Here is a 20460-nt window from a genome sequence, read left to right as displayed (position 1 = left end):
AAGCAGTATCCCACCTCCTCTGTCTTTCAGCCAGGAGAAAAACAATTTCTGTTTACTGCTGTGTGCTAAAACCACTCTGAAATCTCCTGCTGGAAGCCACTGATTTTGAATATTTAATAGCTAGAGTTATTTCAGCTTCTCTAGTAGAAAGAAGGGGAAAGTGCTGGGAAAAATCTCAAAAGGCTTTTTGGAAGAAAGAGGTGATTTTCATCTGTCTCTTTCCTTCCTGGTGAATAGTTCTTGGCACAAAACTTTAAAATTTAGTAAAGAAGCTGAGGAAAACACACAAAGTCTTTTCTCTTAAGGCTGCAGGCACTCTCCCAAAGAGAAACTGCTGCTGTTTTTGCCCATCTTCTGAGCACCTCCTGCAAAGGTAAACAAAGGTAACAGGAATAATAAGGAAGAAAAGTGCTTTACAGGAATCCCACCATGAGAAGTCAGTGGAAAATCCCTCTTCCTGAACAAAGTTGTTTGCTTGTTCTGTTTGCTTTAAGTTAAATGTTTAAATAGCAACATTTACATGAGGGTGTGTGCTCCTTGAGATACCAGACCCAGCCTTTTCAGACCTATAAGGCTGTTTTTTTCCTCATACTCCTAAAAGCAAGTCGGTTGTGTTTGATGTCATTGAGAACAAATAACCTTTCTGAGAAGTGAAAAAATAGTTGGTATTGGAAACGGGGTTGATGGGGAGATGGCATTTACATCCTCACATTACCTAGTTAAAAAGTAGACTCTTTTGAGGATAGAATCTTGGGAAGTCATTTTGGTTCAAGCACCAGCTTGCTAGGTAAATATTTTTTCACCTCCAACACTTTAATTCTATTTTATAGACTGCTTTCACGGAAATTTTCCCAAGCACTTGACATTTTTCTTCTCCTCCAAGTCTCTGTTTATTACTGCAAGTGTGATTACAACTTGGTACCTCCTATTTGCAGGTTAACAACTGTGATTAAACTGATAGGACAGCAAAGCCTTTGGCTCCCATTTGAGCCCGAACCACCCAATTGTTGTGTCACCAGCACACGCAGATATTCCTTAACTTGAAGCATATCAGTGGCTAGCCTGAGAATTCAGGCACATCCATGATCTGCTTGTACCACCTGAACACAACTAGCAAGTATGATATTGCTAGAATACTCACGCTGGATGTGAGGAGGAATTTCTTTGCTGACAGGGTTGTCAGGCATTGGAAGGGGCTGCCCAGGGAGGTGCTGGAGTCACCGTCCCTGGAGGGGTTTCAGAGACAGGTGGATGTTGCACTGAGGGAAATGGGCTGGTGGTTGATGGGGCTGGGACAAAGGCTGCACTCCAAGAGCTGAAAGGTCTCTTCAGCTGAAACCATTCTGTGATTCTGTATGATGAATGTGGCCTCTGACAAGCAGCAGACCTGTGCATCTCCTGGAGTTGCCTTCAGGACCATGTGAGCAGGTCTACAGAGCACAATCTTCAGTGAAGTTTCTGAGGCTTTTTTATAGGGTTTTGGTTTTTTTTTTCTTCCCCCCTCACCATCCCTTATCAGAGATTTTGGGCTGAAGAACTAATGAGTATGAACATTGCAGTCCACACACGGATCCATTGAAGGGGCTCTGAAACCTTGCCCCGAAACGTTTGCATCAAAACATTCCGTCTGCATGGTGTCAGCCTGGCCCACACACATCCAGAGTATTATGGACAAACAGAAAATGCAGGAAGAGGTGAGTCATGCACCAAAATGTTGTTTCTGAAGAATAAACTTTTATTTGTTTCTGGAAAAACAGCATACACATGTTCAGATCTGTTCAACCTTCAAAACATGTCTTAGTTTCCAAACAGGGTTCTTTTAAGCATGCAGGACCCCTCTGCAGCTTGATAAAGACATTGAGGGGTTTTTAAATTCTGTGGAAACATTGTTTGAAAGCTATTTACATTTTGCATCTCTCACTTCTAACAACAGTGGCATGAGCTGTTCGATACATGCACTGTATAGCTATAACTTACAGTTTGGCAGAGACACTTGATTTAGGTGTAGAGTGAAAAGCAAACAAACCTTCCACGTTCGAGAAACTCCCCACAGGCAACTATAATAAATCTCATTTCTTCTTTATAAAGCAAATCTCTTCAAGCACTCAGGAGTTCCCTGCAGTTATTAAAATATTACTTCCACTCTGTTTTCTGGATCATCTTCCTCTGGTGCAGACATGCACATGCCTTGGTGAATGGGAGCAGAAAGAGAAGATGTCTCGGTGGCAGTGCACTGCAACAGAGCCACTTCTCTTTCCTTCTGTCATTTTCAGTAAACTGCAAGATTACCTGTACTATGTTGGTTTTTTTTTTTACTATCTTAGACCACCTAAACTCAGATGCAAAAAGTTGGATTCATATTCATACCCCTATTACTTTCTAATTACTTATCCATTAAAAACCAGAAGTCAATAACCAGCCGGAGTCATATCATCCTCTATGATACCCATCTCCTTACATTCTCTAACCTGGCTCAGAGAAGGCATGGTATATTTTGCCATTGCACTCCACTGGCAGAACTTGTTTGCATGTAATGAGTGCAGTACCCTCCTCACAGCCATCAGCAACACTCTCTGCTGTTTTATACATGCTGGTGCGATTAAATTAGGGCGCTGAATGTGGGAGCTGCTTGAATATTAGTTGAATGTGGCATTCCAGCTGATGTGTTTCATTATCAGACATCAAAAGCTGACCTGTGCTTCGTTTCTGGGGACTGTGCAGCCAGCAGTCAGTGCTTTATTCTGGTTTCCAGCTATGGTAATGAAGCAAGCCGGGTTTGGTAAGAGAAAACTGGATTTTCGTAACTGCAAAACCGCTTCAGAATAAATGGCCGAGATTGAAGAAGTCGTTGTGTTTCACAGGTGGCAAGAGCTGTTCATCCCTGCTGAGGCAAGTTCAGTTGACGATGGAGACGGTGCTTTCGGGCTGGCCTCCAAATATCTGCGAGAAGAACTCAAAAGCCAAGCGGATGTGGATGGGCACGAAGACGTAAGCTGTGTACACCACCATGGCGAAGATAGTCACGGTGATGGTGTGGAACATGGACTGCTCCCAGGGCTCCAGCACGTAGCTGCAGGTGATCAGCAGGTACTGGTAGTACAGCCAATAGATATAGTCCTTCACACGCTTAATATCCATCTTCAGCTTCCAGTGATTTTGGGAAGGCGACCTGTAATGACAGAGGAGTCTGGATTACAGCTGCAGGGGAAAGACAGACCCGGGACTACAAAATAGTGATGCACTGAGCATCATGTCAAGTTTAATACCACATGTAATTGTTACATAAACCAAAGTTCAAACAGAAATAACGCATCGATGCCATCAGCAGCCTCTGCTGCTCTGGAGCAGAGGAAAACCATCTTCAGCCCTAGCAACTGCTGCTTGCAGTTATTGAAGCTGCAGCAGTTGGGCACTCTCAATTCCTAACCCACATTCCAAACCCGGCTGGATGAGTTCCTATGTGATCTACTCTAGGTGGTCCTGCTTTGGCAGGGGGGTTGCACTGGATGAGCTTTCAAGATCCCTTCCAGCCCTTCAGATTCTGTGATTCTTATGTCCTGATTATGACTGTGTTTTGCTGCTCATTCTGCAGTAGGAACTAAAACCGCAGCCGCTTACAAAGGCACGGGGTTCATGTGGAAGTCAGGGAGACACACGTATAAAAGAGACAGCTTTGGGCCAGCTTCCATAAATGCAGCTGGCAGACTCTGACATAAAGATGAGATAAAAAGAACTGCTCTTTAAAAACTCCTCTGCTTACTTCTGATAGCAATTCTTGTTATTCTGCAATTGTTGGGAATAAAAAAAAGACAAGCTATGAAAGGGAGGGGAAAAAAGTAACCTCAAATAGCAAGAAGTTTTTTCAGCTAATGGCAAAGGAATAAGATACATTACAGATTACGAGTATTTAATGGAAGTTTCAAGTCTAGGAAAGACTTTTCTCCCAGGTAATACCTTTATACATTCACTCTTCCCGTCTCCACACAGAAAGGAGAATGACTGAGCAAGTATTAAGTAGGAAATGGGGTTTTGCCTTCCACTGTTTTTTGTTAAAAATGCTTTTCCAGCATTTAAAATAATCTTTAACTTCAGGTGGAAACATCTACTTAAGAGAAAATAGAGACAGAATGATAAGCAACTGCATGAGGCTTCACAGAAGGACTCTTTTATTTTGGCTGTTCAGTTTCGAGGACGCACATGCCAACCAGGTCAGCTCTCAGTAAAGAGGAACACAGCAGAGTTTAGTCCTGCTGAAAAACCTTCCAGTGTGTCCTTTTGTTCCACACTTTTGTTGTCTAAAATGCCAGGAACAGAGATGCTTGGACATGTCACCTCCCTCCAGTCCTGTGAGTCTCGGGCAACAGAAATTTTCTGTGCCTCAAGGCAACAAATTCCACTGTAGCACTGGAATCCAAATAATGTGATTAAAGTAAGGATGGGCCACTGGTTTAGGCTAAGAATGTACTGCCTCTGGAGGCTGTACAGTACATTCTAGTGTATGTGAGTATTTACTGAAGGGAAGACAAGTTACCAGTGAAATGGATCTCTGGTTTGTTTGATAAGAGCTTTACTTTGGTTACTAATGTGTACAGGTTTTGTCTGGTGGGTGCAGTGTTGGGTGCACACACCCTGATGGGTCGTGTTTCTCCATCTTTCTTCCTTTAGGTCACTGGTGTTAAGGTTGTTAAGGTTCAACATTCCCATATTACATAAGCATCCTGCCAGACTAGCTTACACCTCAGCAGCTGGAGATGTTCTAAGGTAGCTTTTTGCCCCTTCCTCTTTGGGAAGGCAACAACTGCAGACTCAGTCTAAGTGTGGCAAGCTGTCTGGCTGAATCAGCACTCCAAGTGCCTGTCCAGTGCTGTGGATAAGGGAGTGGATTGTCTTTGCTTCCCCTCCTTCATCTATGCACTGGCTCCTCTCCCGGTGTTTCTCCTCCCCTCCCTTGGCTTCCTGACCAGATCTCCTCATGTCTGTTCCCCAGCTGCTCCTCAACTCTCAGCACCCCCATGAGCACAACCTCTTTGCTGGTGACAAGCACAGAGAAACAAAGGAGGGAGGGCCTGTCTGTGGTAGCAGATTTTGATGCAGAAAAATTTCTGTCTGTGCCCCATCACCCACCCAGCTCCTCTCTTTCTGTGGCCTCCAACCATCAGTACCTTCCCCAGTAAATACTCTCCTTCTTCTCCCAAAGCAGTCTTGTGTGACCTACGCCAGGCGGTTCTGCTCTGGCAGGGGGGGTTGGACTGGATGATCTTTCAAGGTGTCTTCTAGCCCTTGAGATTCTGTGATTCTGTAATTTCTTTCACACTCATCTTCCCCTTATCTCCTAGGTGACATCTCCTAGACCAAGAGGCTGCCTACAATGCTTTTGGGGGGCAGATCACTTCCATTTTAAGTCTAGCAGTGACTGTGGACAGCTTTACTTTGCAAGGATACAGGCTGGGGAGAAAGGCTACCACTGATTTCTGTCCTGGTATGAATAGAAGATGATTCCTTTTAGATAATTTATTTTAGGGCAAAACTCAAGAGAGGCCTTAAAACCTTGTAAATATTGTAAAGCCTGCAACAAAAATGGCACAGCTGGCAAACTGCGACTCGCTGGGAGCCAAAAGTGTCTCTATTTATACCTCCTGCAAAAGGAGCAGTATTTTTCAATGAAGAGGTTAAGCCCTTTGCTATACAATTGAATGGAAAACGATAAAGGCATTCTCATACTATCTAGGATTATGGCATTTACACTGGGCTTATACCTGTGCTAGTTAAACTCAAACCTTTCTTGGGTAAATACCTGTGAAACCTGACCACTGCAGGGAGGAACTGCCAGGGTGGAGCACTTGCTGTGGGTGTTTAAGGTAACGAGGTTATCAGAGGGGTGTTGCAGTGGTTTTGAGGGGAAAGATCCCAGGCTTTCTGCCCACAGCAGCATGTACACTTGGATAGCTCCATCCAGAGCTGGTATAAGGAAAAGCCAAAGACAGGAAAATACTCCCCAGGTTGATTTTACTGAGATCAGTCTAGCAGACTCACCACTGTCACTTACTAGACATTGCTGTCTTGGAGGGATACATGAATAAAGTATGAAGCAATTAAAATAAGGAGCAGACCTTTTGATTTATACCAAAGACCTTTGTTACACTTTCTGCAGCCTGGGGACTGTATTTCCACTCAGCTCAGTCACTAAGTCCTAGCAGCCAGCCTGTGCTTCTTCAGTCCTTCCTGTTCAGGGCCCAGGGGAAGAACCCCCTCCCCAGGCACTCAGACAGCCCTGTAATGGAACTCCCAGGGCTGCCAGCAAGAATGCAAGCTGTATTCTTAATGCATGATCTCCAAGTGAATGATAGAGGTTGAGATAAGTAAAAGACAAACACTCAAATTACAGCCTCTGTCCTCACCTCGTCCACTTCATTTCCACTGCATTGAATCTAGCCAGAGACTTTCTCTGTTAGTAGGAACTGTCTGGGAAATGCAGCAGACACGAGAGGTGTCTCAGGATAATGCCATTCCAGATGCAGAATTTATAATAGGAAAACATAGGAGGGAAAGGAAAAAAGCCATCTTAAAGCAGCTGCTCAGCCAATGAGATGCAAACATCCCCTGTGTCACTGTGATCCAGATACCTTTTCAGAAGGTACCCCATTTGCATTAATTCAGGGCCAGTTTTAAGCATAAGCAGTAGCCCAACAGTTCAGGCAGCCTTACCACATAAGCTAATTACCTCACAGCAATAAAAGGGAATGGCAGATCACTAGAGAAACAGAAACTTTTGAGGCTAAAAACTCTTTGTTGTGAACAGGACATGTCCTAGAGAGGCTTCCACTGACATTTTTAAGCATTACTGTTTTTTGTTACATTAATGCAGCAATCAGCTTGTGCCAGGAGTTTCAAGGACTCTGCATTATAGCTCAGTTATTTGGATGAGCTCCAAGAGTGGTGGTGAATGGAGTTAGCAGCAGTTGGCAATCAGTCACCAGTGGTATTCTCCAGGGCTCAGTGGTGGGGCCTATTCTCTTTAACAGCTTTATCAATGATCTGGACAAGGGGATCAAGTGCACCCTCATTAAATTTGCTGATGATATGAAGCTGTGTGGGTGCATAGACCTGCCTGAGGGCAGGAAGGCTCTTCAGAGGGCCCTGGCCAGGCTGGAGCACACAAGACCAAGTGCTAAGTCCTGCACTTAGGTCACACCAACCCCAGGTATTGTTCCAGCCTGGGGTAGAGGGGCTGGAAAGATGCCCAGAAGAAAGGGACCTGGGGGTGTTAATCAACAGCAGCTGAACATGAGCCAGCAGTGTGCACAGGTAGCCAAGGCCAATGGCATCCTGGCTTGAGTCAGAAACTGTGATCAGAAGGACCAGGGCAGCGATTGTGCCTCTGTGCTGGCTCCTGGTGAGGCTGCAGCTTGAGGGCTGCGTTCAGTGTTGAGCCCCTCACTCACTGCCAGAGGGACACTGGGAGGCTGCAGCATGGCCAGAGCCAGGCACAGAGCTGGAGCACAAGGGTGCTGGGGGGTCGGGGCTGAGGGAATGGGGGTGTTGAGCCTGGAGGCTGAGGGGAGACAGCACTCTCTGACACTCCCTGACAGGAGGCTGTGGCCAGGAGCAGGTCAGTCTCTTGTCCCAAGCTCCAAGTGACAGGACAAGAGGAAACAGCCTCAAATTGTGCCAAGAGGAACTTTAACTTAGAGATTAGAAAAAAATCCTTCCCCAAAAGGGTTGTTAAACTGTGTTCCAGGCTGCCCAGGGCACTGGTGGTGTCCCCATCCCTGGAGGGATTCCAGAGCCATGTAGCTGTGGCTGCAGGACATGGTTTAGTGCTGCCTGTGTCAGTGCTGGGCAAGCAGTTGGACTCAAGGAGCTTAAATGTCTTTTCCAACCTAAACGATTCTGTGATTCGGTTCCAGTATTCCAGAACAGGAGATAAGCTGCTGTTAAGCAATTTTAACTCAGTGCTCATCTGCTTACAGGTTTGAATTTAAGTATTCCTTTGTGCAATGGAAATGCTTTCTTGTTTGCAGGCCATGGGACTGTTACAGCCAGCTATGAATAAAATGAACAAAATTCACCTTCCATCAACCCATGACACAACATTCACACTACTTTCAGCAATTTCACCTCCAAGCCAAAAAAAAAGGCAAGAAAGACCTGTAAAGCAGCTTTTATTGTTTTAAGTGGCAACCTGATTTTCTTGCATGTTGACACTTGTCTCTGATTAGGGCAGCTGAAAAGATAAATCATCACATAAAATCCCAGGTTTCATTTAAGAGCATGCCTAATTGCAAAAATGGCTTCATTAATAAGCTTAGTTCCAAGTGGTAGAGCTCGTGTTTGCTGTTGTAACCTGAAGATTCAAATGTTAGGTACTTCACTGTGTTTCTGCTTTGAGTGACAGGGTTTGGGGGACTGTTCACACTAGCAGTCTCCAACTCTGCCTGCTGTCTGCACAGCACATGGCAAAAATGCACCTGCTGGGAAATCCCTGTGGAAACACTCCTCCAGGGGAACAGGGATAGACTGGTTTCCAAGGAATGCTTGAAACAGCAGGAGAATCTGGTTGGCTTACACATACAGAGAAAAAGGGCTTCCAACATACAGACAGGCTTAGAGAAATTTATCTAGAATGGAGAAAAAACAAGCCCCAGAGATAGAAGGAGCCCCAAAATCATTGACCAGGTAATCTCTGATGCTCTGAATGTAAAGCAGGGCCAAGTGTCATAAACAAGATTGGAAGGAGAAACAAGCAAACAATAAATTCATCCCCAAAATGCAAACACTTAATTGGCTAAAAATTGGCAGTTTGCTAAATAATTGCTGTGGTAGCAGAGAAACAAGAGTTGGTGGGTTTGGCAGAAGCCCAAGGGACTGAACACATGCTGAAGCTTAAGTAAAATCCTGCCACAAGCCCCTGAGGCTTGTGTTTGGTCTCATAAGCACCTACAGCACACAGGCTCCAAATAGCAGACGTGACATGGCAAAGTACAATAATTACTTTAAAGTTGTCTGATAGGTAAATAACTCCAGATATTAGAAGAGAAATGGGTAGTCACCTTCCCCCTTGGGTACTGAAATGTATTGACATATACATCCTTGTTCTTATTTGTAATTGTGTTAAATGGGTTTTGTTCTGTTTTTACTCAGAATATTCTGACTTACCCAAGGAACCAGTCACACAATCACAAGGGTTGGAAGGGACCTCAGGAGATTATCCAGTCCAACCCCTCTGCCAGAGCAGGACCACCTAGAGAAGGTCACACAAGAACTCATCCAGGTGGGTTTGGAATGTCTCCAGAGAAGGAGACTCAACAGCCCTCTAAATGCTAACATAACTGTGATGGACCCATTGATTTTTTGTAGTCTGATGTTTCTGTAAGTGCAACTAGAACCACAGAGGGATTCACATTCCCAGTCCCTCAGTTATTTGCTTTAATATGTTTTTATTCAGAGAGCACCAAGCATAGTGCCTAAGGAATGAGACACAGGTCTTGTGGACCAGTAACTGGGAAGAAATCCAGAAGAAATCTAGATGAGGCAGCAGTTAAAGTTGTGCAGAGAATCCAAATGCCAGCATGTCCTGGGGCTGTCTCAGTCTGTTCCTCTATTGCATCTGTGCTGCTCAGATTCCCCATACGCAGCGTGGCCCATGGCCACATCACATCATCTCAGCCTAGAAAGCTGCCTATTGCTGGCAAGCAGAACCCTCAGGTTACTGTGGGACTTATACATGGATGCTTAAATGTACACTAAAGCTTGTTTTCACAGGGAGGTAATGCCAGACAAACAATGTGAAAGAAGAGCAGCAATAATCCCAGCACAACTCCCACCGTGGACAGTTATGCACCATTAAAAGTGGGGGTTATTTTACACACAGAATTTCATTAATATCTCCCCTCCTCTAATTCTGGAGTGAAAATGCACAGCAGCAGTGAGGCCATCTCTGGTTTCTCTTCCTCAGCATTTATCTTCCTGATTCAGCACTCCATGGCACGCTTGGCCATACATTACTGCCAGCTACTGTGCTACTGGAATGGCAGAATCTTATGTACTTGTTCTTGCCACCATCCATGCAACACCAGACTGGTAAAGTCTGATTACTGTACATGACTCAGTTTGCATGTGGGTGAACACAGTTCAACTGCACCTCTGGGGTGGTTTTTTGGAGAAAAAAAAAAACAAAACCCACTTCTTGGGAGTGGAAAAATGCTTTAGGAGTGGAAACAGTAAGGAAGAAATGGCATTTTTGGGGCACATTTCTGCTTTATTCTACTTAGAAGAATGAGCTCCAGCAGCCTCCTAATCCGCAAACATTAACCCTCCTTCCTGCTGACCTTAGTGTTTGCACATGGGTGATATTTCACAGAATTCCCAAGTGGTGGAGGTGGGCAGGGCCCTGCAGAGCTCATCCAGCCCAACCCCTGCTAAAGGAGGTTCCCCTCACTCAGGGGGCACAGGAACATGTCCAGGTGGGTTTGGAAGCCTCCCAAGAAGGAGCCTCCACACCCTCCCTGGGCAGCCTGGGCCAGGGCTCCCTCCCCTCAGCACCAAAGGACTTTCTCCTGGTGTACTAGTGGAACTTTTTGCATTTCAGCTTGTGTCTGTTACCCCTTGTCCTGGCACTGGCCACCACAGAAGAAAACTATCCCCATCCTCTTAACACCCACAATTTCGGTATTTCAGCATGGATAAGGTCATTGAGAAATCTGAGCAGTGGAACAGGCTGCCCAGAGGGGTTGTGGAGGCTCCTTCCTGATCATTTTGGTAGATCTGTGCTCACCTCTCCCCAGCAGTTCTCTATTACTCTTGAACGTGGGAACCCAGAACTACACACAGGAGGCTTCACCAGGGCAGAGTAGAGAGGGAGGAGAACCTCCCTGACCTGCTGCCCACACTCTTCTTAATGCATCCCAAGATGTCATTGACCTTATTTGGCAATGTTTGTTTTCTTTAACTTGAAAAAGATACAGAATGCATACAAGTGCTAGGAGCCTACAAAGTGCCTTTTGCTGTTGATGAAAAGAGTTCCCTTGGAAAGATTTCCTTTTACCTTTGTTAGCTTAAAAATAAAGGCAATTAAAAAAAGGTAGTCAACTGGCAATGCTACACCTGCACAAATCTGACCCAGACTTCCTTGTCTCCGGCTCTGAACACAAACCCAGTCAAGACAAGACTTTGGACAAGAGGAAATGGGCTCAAGTTGTGCTGGGGAGGTTTAGATTAGAGATGAGGCAGAACTTTTTCCCTGAGAGGGTTGTCAGCCCCTGTCCCAGGCTGCCCAGGGAGCTGGGGCAGTGCCCAGCCCTGAAGATATTTAAGACACATACATGAGGTGCTGAGAGACATGGGTTACTGGTGGGCTTGGTAGGGTGGTTGGACTTGATCTTAAAGGTCTTTTCCAACCAAAACGATTCTGTGATTCTAGTCTTCATGTGCATGCTCCTCCAACAGCTCCTCAGTAATCCTATGGCCCCAAGCATCAGTGTGGTGCTACAACTCAGCTGCATCTCTAACTGCAGCAAATGGATTCTCAGCAGACTATCTCTCCACCTGGATTACAGTACACTCACATGACTTCTGAAACACTATTAAGTGCACAGATTGAGTGTACAATGACCTACAACAACATGGGAAGTAATTTTAAAGGTTATATATAAACTGTTGACCCTCAGGAAAGGGGGGGATGATCTGCAGCACTCATAGGGATTTCATTTGGAGAGAGGTTCCCAACCATTCACGTAGGAGCCCAGCAGCTGAAAGCAGTTAATATTTAGACTGATTTCATGCCTTAACTGCTCCTGGAAGGCTGCAGGCTGCTCCTAGCAAAGACAACATCTAAAAAAACCCATCAGCTCCCCCTGACTTTGAAGCCCAACTGATTTATTGGCACACTCTCCCTTCTCTGCTTAGGCACAGAGGAAAAAGAAGATGCTGCTTCAGTAATGTTTTTGACACAGAGAAGCTGCTCTGTCCCATTTTCTTCCAAGGCCAAATTAATTTTTCAAAGTATTTTCTGTTCTTCCCTCCTCTGAAGTTGCCTCAGTCATTTTCTTACATAACTACCTTCTACTTACAATTTATGTACAAACTCCTTCCTTTCCAGCTTTTTCTGGGCTCTGAGTCCTCCTGTGACAGGACTTGCATGTCAGAGCAGAACTGGTCTTAGGTGATAAGAACTGCCAGGGCAGACAGATAGATGGACAAGTTGAAAACCCAGGGCAAGCTCTCCCTGTGTTTTCGGTGTAAGCATAGTTTATTAACATGGCTTTGAGCAGAGATGATTCCCAAACCACACCTCAAATTTGTGACTAGAGACCAGCACCAGGTTGAAATTGCAAGTCCTTTAAAAAACAGAGAGTTCTTGAACTGTTCCAGGAGGTATCTTGGATATGCATTGGCTTCGCTCTCAGCAACAACCTCCAGTTTCTGTAACACTTTTCAGGTCTGGGACACTGGCTAGATCTTTCCAGAGGACTTACAAGACTTGAAAGTTCATCAGGTTGTGTAAACCCATCCCTCTATAAACAAAATAGCTAAGATGCTTGGGTTCTACAAAGATATTTACTTTCCAATGGAGTTCTTGTTTTCTTCAGACTCCTTTGGTTTGCTCTGAGTCATTTCTGAAGCAGGTGAAAAGGATGGCTGCTCTGGGGTTATATGTAACATGAGAAGGTGAAAACTGTCATAGTTATGACAGGTATTGGTGGAAAATAGGTACCTGACTCTTGTGCAAGTGCATCTCCTTTGAGATCTAATGAAAGGAAGTGGTGTTGCACCATGCCAGTTATTGGTCTAAAAGAGGAAAAGAGAAATGAAGCGAGATACTTGCAACAGATAAGAAGGGAAAAAGGAGATTCACATTTTTCATAGAAACTGGTTTAACTTGGAACACAGAAAACTATTGATATAGCAGAGTACTCCTCAAATATGGGGAGAACAAAGCCACTCTTAATTTTTGCAGAGGATAACACAAGAAATACTCCTGGTCAGCTGGGCAAGACAAAGCTCTTCAAAGTTGCAACAGGCTGCTGTGCCAATGTGCCTTGAGATGCAGGGACATCATGTTTAGCTAGAGCAGACAGCAAGAGTGAAGAGGTCTCCTGAGTGACCTGCTGCCACCTTACTTGTTGCACTTTGCACATGCCTGTACAATGGCACAGGAGGAAGCCAGCACATGCCACGCAGGGCAGGGCAGGCTCCCCTCCACAGAGACCCAGCCAGGCATTGTGTCACAGCTCAGCATGGGCTCCTCTCCTCCCAGGGCACTGGTTTGGGGGTTACCCACTTAGCTCTACCCCAGGAGTGAGGTATGCAGCTACTGCACAAATTAAAGGCTCAGGAAAAGCTGGATTGGCAGATCAACCAACTGAAGCACTTGAGTCTTGGTGCCATTTGTTACATCATACATCCTGGACACTATTTGAGCACAAGGGTGATGGAGCAAGTATTCCCATGGCCCTGAGTGCTCCCCAAGCACCTTTTCACCACATTTCCCATTACTGCTGGATGAACAACATACAAGCTCTGTGGAGAGTTTCTCTGTCAAAAGCACACTATCTAGAAATGAGTCCAAGGGGTCACAGAATTGCCCTCTGGACATAGTTACTTGTGCCATACTCAAGATACTCATGAGCACAAGATAACCAAACATCCTTATTCCTAAAGTAGTTTAAACTACACAGTCCAAGAAGTCCCATGCAAGCTGATTAAACTGAGTAGTAGCATTTATTACAGTGTCCTTTATACTATCCCAACTCTGCTTATACATCTGAGAGGTATTCTTGAACCTATTTCACATTAAAGGATTACTGGAAGCAACCAGCAACACTAAGAAAACCAGTGAGCAGAAATCTCCAGAGGAAGAGTATTGTCACCACAGTGCTATGAGCAGCACCTGTACCTTCCCTCCTATTGCAGCCTCTTTACTTCTGGGTGCTTGACCTGTTCCCAGTGAACCTCCACTAAAGCAAACCATCTTCCTGACAGCTATCCCAACACCACCACCTGCCAGCCTCTGGCTTCAGGACCACAGCAACAAGTCCTGAGAGACCTTGCTGAGGCTGCAGGTCCTTCTGCAACACCATCAGCCACCTTGAGAAAGGCAGGCAGAGCAAACCCTGGAGCCTTCCCCTGCTCCGAGGCCCCTATTCCAGCGCTTCTTCCTCAGCCGCCTGTGACCTGCCAACGCCTGCGGACAGCCCGCGGCTCCGCCTGGCCAAGGTCACCAGCCCCTCGGATCTGGGGAAGCCCGGGGACACCGCCTCCAAGCCCTCGGGCGAGAGGAGCAGGGTCTGAGCGCTGGCACCGTGCGACCCACCCTCGCTGGTCGGGCAAAGCTGGGACCCCCGCGCTGCTGCTACCGCCACCGCGCTGTCCTCACCTCCTCTCCGCAGACTCCCACTCCCCAACCCAACGCTGTCCCCTCTGCCGCGCTTAAATACCTTCCGCGCCGCTCCGCGCCCCGCCGGCCGCAGCCGCGCCGGGGGCCGCTCCGCTCCGCTCCGCGCCCCTCCGCGCCGCCCCGCCCCGCCGCGCCCCGCCGCGCTGCCGCAGCAGCCGCGCGCCTCTGCGCGCCTCCGTGCGCGGGAGCCGCGGCGTGCGGGGAGCAGCCCGGCTCGGGGAACCCGCGGGGCTCACTGGGCTGTCACCTCCGGGCGCCGAGCCGCGACGTTTCGCCTGTCCCTGCGATGCTGCGTCTATAGGCGGCATCTGCTCGGCGCACTTGCGTCATGCGCCTCGGCACCCCGCTGCGGGAAGCAGGGGAGACCCAGCGAGCCGGGCGTCGGCCGCACCGGCCCTACCCGCGGGTGTCCCGGTGAGCCGGCCATCGGCCGCACTGGCACCGGCCCTGCCCAGGGGTGTCCCGGTGAGCCGGGCATCGTCCGCACCGGCCCTGCCCAGGGGTGCCCCGGTGATCCACCACCCCTTCTCTGGGCACCGAAGCAGCTTTAAGTTACTGATGATGCTCGATATTACACACGTACCTTGCAATGAAGTTGCTTAGACCCGAGTGTTGCAATGTGATGTGAGAAACCAGCGTTGCAGATGTGTAAAGAGGGAAATGGTGATCGTGTATCAGGTGAAGTGTTTCCAGAAGTGATCTGGATGGGCAAGTACGTACAAGACTTTATCTGAAGTCCTGTGAAATACTATGTGACCCTGCCAACCATGGGTCATACACAGGTTTCCTTAGTTTATTCTGCTCCTGACGTGAAAAGGCGTGTTGCAGTGTCCTGCTCACTACCGAAGAGCTACTTAAGAACTTAACTTTGCAGTAAAAGTGAGAAATAAAAGTAGCAGTAACACTTTGTTCACTGTTTTCCCCTCGGGCAATCAGCTACAATCTCATTCTCCAAGCAAAGCAATGGCAGAGACCTTATTTTGACAGGCTGATCCTATTTTTCAGCCTTCAAAACTGTTACTTTATGACACTAAGTGCTAAACGGGTGGCATGAAGCAAGGTTAGGTTTTGTCTTGTGTTCTTTTGAGATGATGTGTTTTGCTGCTGGGCTGTGGCTACAGTTTTGAGGCCAGAGGGGTAGTGCTGCTTGAGATGAGGGATCCCTGCATGGCCTCTGGTGAGCTCTCAAAATGAGTTTTGTCAGAATAGTGTCTGCTGGTTGTCCTTCTCTGCCCTGAGCTATTCAAAGAGCATTGAAGCAGCCACTGCACAAAGCGCTCCTGTACATCTGCCTAAGCCAGGCGTTGGGACATGCTGTGACTTACATGTACAGAGAAACTCCTGTTGCCTTAGAGGGCAAAAAATCCTTAACTTCAACCTCTCAGGTCTAAAAATGAGGGTGTTTGGAATGTGGTGCCAGTGCAAGTGAGACCAGTGCTGTGGCTGGTGCTGAGTCTTTGCTCTGTTTAACAATGGGCAGCTCCTGCAGCCAAAAGTTGGCTAAAGTTGTTCAAGTGCTGTTAGAAGGGACCATCCCCAGAGAGGGTGGGAGCCCATGGTTGTAGCACAGTGTGCCTGTCCTCAGCCATGGCACTGAGCCTCCTGAGGTCCTGCCCCTCTCCCTGCCTGACTCTTTGGTGGCAGTTCCCTTCTGTGTTCCCTTCTGTGGCAGAGAGATGAACTGGGCTAAAGGAGTCATCAGATGACATATAAAGTAATTTTGTCAGTGCCTTTTTGTGCCGCAGAAGTGAGAGGAACTGGTCAGGGCCAGGATATGGGTGTTGCTGGTGAAGCAGTGCTCTGAAGGTTTGACCACAGCCTGTTTGGCTCTAGGCATTAAAGTCTGTTTGGCTTGTGGCTATGCTCATACTGCAGAAGAAGCCACAAGCACACCCCTCCCCAAAAGGCAGCAGGTACCAGTGTGAGCCCAGATGCTGGAGCTGCCCACAGAGTTGTTCTCACATTTATGAGTAGAGCTGCTTTTTACAGCAGGGTGAGGACTGTGAGGTAAAGAGCTGGTGTTGCTAAACTGCCTACTTTTCTGTGCAACAAGCTGCCTCTTAAAGATGTGCCTTTACAGGTGAGCTGATGCCTGCAAGTTCTCTGCAGACATGTGGTGGTTTGTTCAGCTCATCCCTTTACCCAGTCAGAGGTGACCATCACTACAGCTCTGCATGCAGAGCCAATCGTGGCTGCACTCTCTAGTCTGTCTCTGCCTGAAGCCCCTGGGTCCACGGGGACCTCCTTGTCCTCAGCCTGTGGCAGTGGGAGCTGGGGCCACCTCCAGCACAGTGAGGCCACTCTGTCACGTTTCTGGCGCCGACTGTTGTCTCTGAACCACAGAAGGCCATAAAGGCATGCAAACTGTTTCAAGGGCCAGACGTAACTGCTGTTATTTAATTGTTCTTTTAATATTTGAACACATTTTAACGATGCTTTAAAATTGCTCTTTCCTCAACTGATAGCTTTAAAGGGCACTTACACAAACAAAGCTGCTCAGGCAGCAAAGGGGCAATCAGGACAGGCCTTAGTTCCCAGCTCATACAGCTCATACAGTGCTGCTTCTGCTGCTGTTTTTATGGATGTTGACTGCAGAACTGATAATTGCCTGGTCTTTGATCTTAAAAAGTACTTATGTGGAGACTTTGTTTTAAACATACAAATAGCTGTGCCCCTTTCTAGCTCGAAGCACAACTCCCATCCCTCCTGGGGTGCTACAGGGGCCCCATATTGTGTCTGTGTGTGCAGCTTAGCTTTGTGACATACTTGATGAATGGGATGAAGCTGGAACACAAAATGTTTCACTTAAATATAAGAAAAAGCTATGTCACTGTTCAGGTGAGGGAGCCCTGGCACAGGCTGCCCAGAGGGGGTGTGGAGGCTCCTTCCTTGGAGCTCTTCAAGACCCGCCTGGACATGTTCCTGTGCGACCTGATCTAGGTGAACCTGCTTCTGCAGGGAGGGTGGACTAGATGATCTCTAGAGGTCCCTTCCAACCCCACCATTCTCTGATTCTATGACTCTATGATGCCCAAGTGGACAGGGCTGCAAATGGTAGAAGTGTTTTTGTCAGTGTGTACCACTTACACCAATCCCATAAAAATCCCTGCAAAAGGACTGTCATAGCACTTGCTCCACATTTTCACAGAGGAGTTTACTGAATACTTTCCCACAGTCTCATTATCACCCCAGTGATCTGTTACTATCTTACTTCAGCTGATGGTTGCATAGGTGCACTTGCCAAATTATGTAAGATGAGGGTTCAGTGTAAATGCCTCACTCTTGTATTTTGCCACACACTGTCTTATCAAATGGAGAAGCATTTGCATCACAATGACTTATAGATTTGTTGATAATCAAGTGTTGTTTGCCTTAAGACAAGACAGGGCTACAGGGGCCCCGCCAAGCCCTTGCTGGTGTTTCAAAGGCTGCTGTTTCCAGAGGGAGGAACCTCACCAAGGAGGATGTTCAGAACTATCTGATAATTGATTTCAGCATTATTAAGTCCTTTTTGAAAAGTAGGACAGGATTTAATCTAAAGGGAAGGATGGCCTGCAGGATGGCCCTGGGGCTGTGGAGGTCCTTTTGCCCTGAGCAAGGCTGGGGCATCACTTTTTTCTGTTGTAGCCAGTGACAGGGCAAGGAGTAATGGGAAGAAACTGGAACATAAAAAGTTCCATTTAAAAATAAAGACAAACTCTTTCAGTGTTGAGGTGAGGGAGCCTTGCCACATGCTGCCCAGGGAAGGTGTGGAGGCTCCTTCCTTGGAACTCTTCAAAACACACCTGGACACGTTCCTGTGTGACCTGATCTAGGTGGAGCTGCTTTGGCAGAGGAGTTGGACTGCATGGTCTCTAAAGGTCCCTTCCAACCACTGCCATTCTGTGACTCTATGATTGTATGAAAAAGCCTCCCTGTGCCTTAAAAACAGACCTGTGCAATGAAAGATGAGTAACAGCAATAAGCTAGGCCTTGCCATCACCTGCCTTGGGATTTATAGCCTCTGGCTCCAAACCTGCTTGAACCTCAGGGTTCTCCAAGAGTCTTGTGCTTGTCATGGTAAAGGTCATACCAGAGTTTTTATTTGTATAAAGTATATAAAAATAAGGGAGTTTGTTTCATTCTCTCCTCGGGGTTGGAGTTCTGGGCAATCTGTTGCCTTCCCTGTTTTAACACTGGGGATTTGTGTTAATTATTACTCAGTATTTGAGCGTTGACTTTTGTTCCTGCAGGAAACATCCAAGTTACCCCCTTGAGACAGGAATAACATCACTTACCTGCCATAAAGGCCAGCATAACATTTATGAAGTCAAAACTATAGTCTTTGAATATTTCATGAGTCCTTGGGCTCTGTCACACCCTGCTGCAGAAATACTTGCCAACAGGCAACTTTCTTCCCAGCTGGGATCAGCGGGTGGCTGGGTTGCACTCCAGGGCAGGCTCCGCTCTCCAGGGGCATTTCCATCACATTTCCTTCTGCTAACTCCTGCAGCTTGCCTTTACCCACTTGGATTCAACACATGGATGTTGAGCTTGAGGAGGACCTTAGGTGTCCTCTGTAGCAGTGACTTTCTTGCCAGGGAGCACTGTTCTGCTGCCTGACCCCGTGACTGAGTGTTACTGCTGTGTTGAGAGTTGGATCCTGCTGGCAGAAGCAAAGGTTTCTGCAGTGCCCCTGCCCATGACTTTCTGCTAGTTATTGTGCTCAGGTGGCCAAGAAGGCCAAGGGCATCCTGGCTTTTATCAGCACTGGTGTGGCAGCAGGAGCAGGGCCCTGGGGAGGCTGTAGCTCAAGGGCTGTGTTCAGTGCTGGGTCTCTCACTCCCTGCCAGAGGGACACTGAGGGGCTGGGGCATGGTTAGAGCCGGGCAGTGGAGCTGGGGAAGGGGCTGGAGCACAAGGGTGCTGGGGAGGGGCTGAGGGAATAGGGGTGTTCAACCTTGAGAAGAGGAGGCTCAGAGGAGACCTTATCACTCTCTGCGATTCTCTGACAGAAGATTGTGCTGAGGTGGGGATTGATCTCTTCTCCCAAGTAACAAGTGATAGAACAAGAGGAAACAGCCTCAAGTTGCCCCAGGGGAAGTTTAGATTGGGAATTAGGAAGAACCTTTTCCCTGAGAGTGTTGTCAGCCCCTGTCCCAGGCTGCCCAGGGAGCTGGGGGAGTGCCCAGCCCTGGAGCTATTGCAAAGCTGTGGAGCTGAGGTGCTGAGGGCCAGGGGTTAGTGGTGGGCTTGGCAGGGTGAGAGGAGGGAGTGAACTTGATGATGTTAAAGGTCTTTTCCAACAGAAAGGATTCTGTGATTCTGTTATTCCACTCACATGTGTAGGCTTCATCCATCCAGGAAGGTAAACCACTGGGCTGGGAGCCTGCTTGTGAGGGATGAAGGTGACTCTTTGAGGGCAGATAGGGATGAATGATCTAAAAATAAAGACATTAATTTGTCATCCCTCTGCCTTTGTGTTATAGTGAACGTGTGCCTTGGGTGTTTGTATGCAAACTTTGATTGTCAAGTATTTACTAAGTCATGTCAAAGCACTACAATGATGCTTTTATTACTCCACTACATGGTCTGCACCTGTGTCCTGCAGGTAACAGATCTTCTGTCTCACAGGCACTGTTTTTCATGTAGTCTTATTTTCTAGAAGTATATTTGCACTTTAAGTGCTGGAGGAAAATACCTGCAGGGTCCTCCCCAGGCCTTGGTACCTGAGCAGACCTAAGGATATTCCTGCAAACCTAACAATACCACAGTCCTGAACTTCTCTGGTTTTGCAACAGTGAGATACCTGGATATGTTTTTTTCCAGATCTTTCCTAGCTAGTCAGGCTATCTTGGTTAATGGAAGGGAAACTTCCAGAGTCAGTGAGTCGCTTGATTTGTTTGGGTTTGCAGAATATTCCTGTAAAACACTCCCAGATTGGGGCACTGGGCAGAGGTGATGCTCTGGCTAAACCTTTGATTATTGTCCTAATTTGTTGTTACCTTTCTCTTGTGATCCTGTTGAAAGTCACAGACTGATCTGACAAAGCTGAATTTAAGGGCAACCTGACAAATTAGAGAACA

General features: G+C 47.1%; 1 protein-coding gene across 4 annotated transcripts; it reads right to left on the bottom strand.

Moving 5' to 3' along the window:
* Window positions 1-1712: 1712 nt before the first annotated feature.
* LOC104554651 (serine palmitoyltransferase small subunit B) lies at window positions 1713-15128 on the bottom strand. Of its 4 annotated transcripts, none has more exons than XM_062005767.1 (2): window positions 14979-15128; window positions 1713-3169 (listed from the first exon to the last, which is right to left on the bottom strand). In XM_062005767.1, the coding sequence occupies exon 2, from the start codon at window positions 3136-3138 to the stop codon at window positions 2896-2898; it is 243 nt and encodes an 80-aa protein (XP_061861751.1). In that variant the 5' UTR covers window positions 3139-3169; window positions 14979-15128; the 3' UTR covers window positions 1713-2895. The 4 variants fall into 4 exon arrangements, with proteins under 4 accessions (XP_061861751.1, XP_061861754.1, XP_061861753.1 ...); XM_062005770.1 differs by lacking the exon at window positions 14979-15128 and adding an exon at window positions 14643-14703; XM_062005769.1 differs by lacking the exon at window positions 14979-15128 and adding an exon at window positions 14436-14501.
* Between the last annotated feature and the right edge of the window lie 5332 nt (window positions 15129-20460).

This window comes from Colius striatus, chromosome 12 (genome assembly GCF_028858725.1).
Source record: "Colius striatus isolate bColStr4 chromosome 12, bColStr4.1.hap1, whole genome shotgun sequence".
Taxonomy (NCBI): Eukaryota; Metazoa; Chordata; class Aves; order Coliiformes; family Coliidae; genus Colius; species Colius striatus.
This window is presented reverse-complemented; position numbering and strand designations above follow the sequence as displayed.

What these genes read in the sequence shown, in the direction of transcription:
- LOC104554651 (XM_062005767.1), bottom strand. Translation starts at nt 3,138, where the DNA reads ATGGATATTAAGCGTGTGAAGGACTATATCTATTGGCTGTACTACCAG.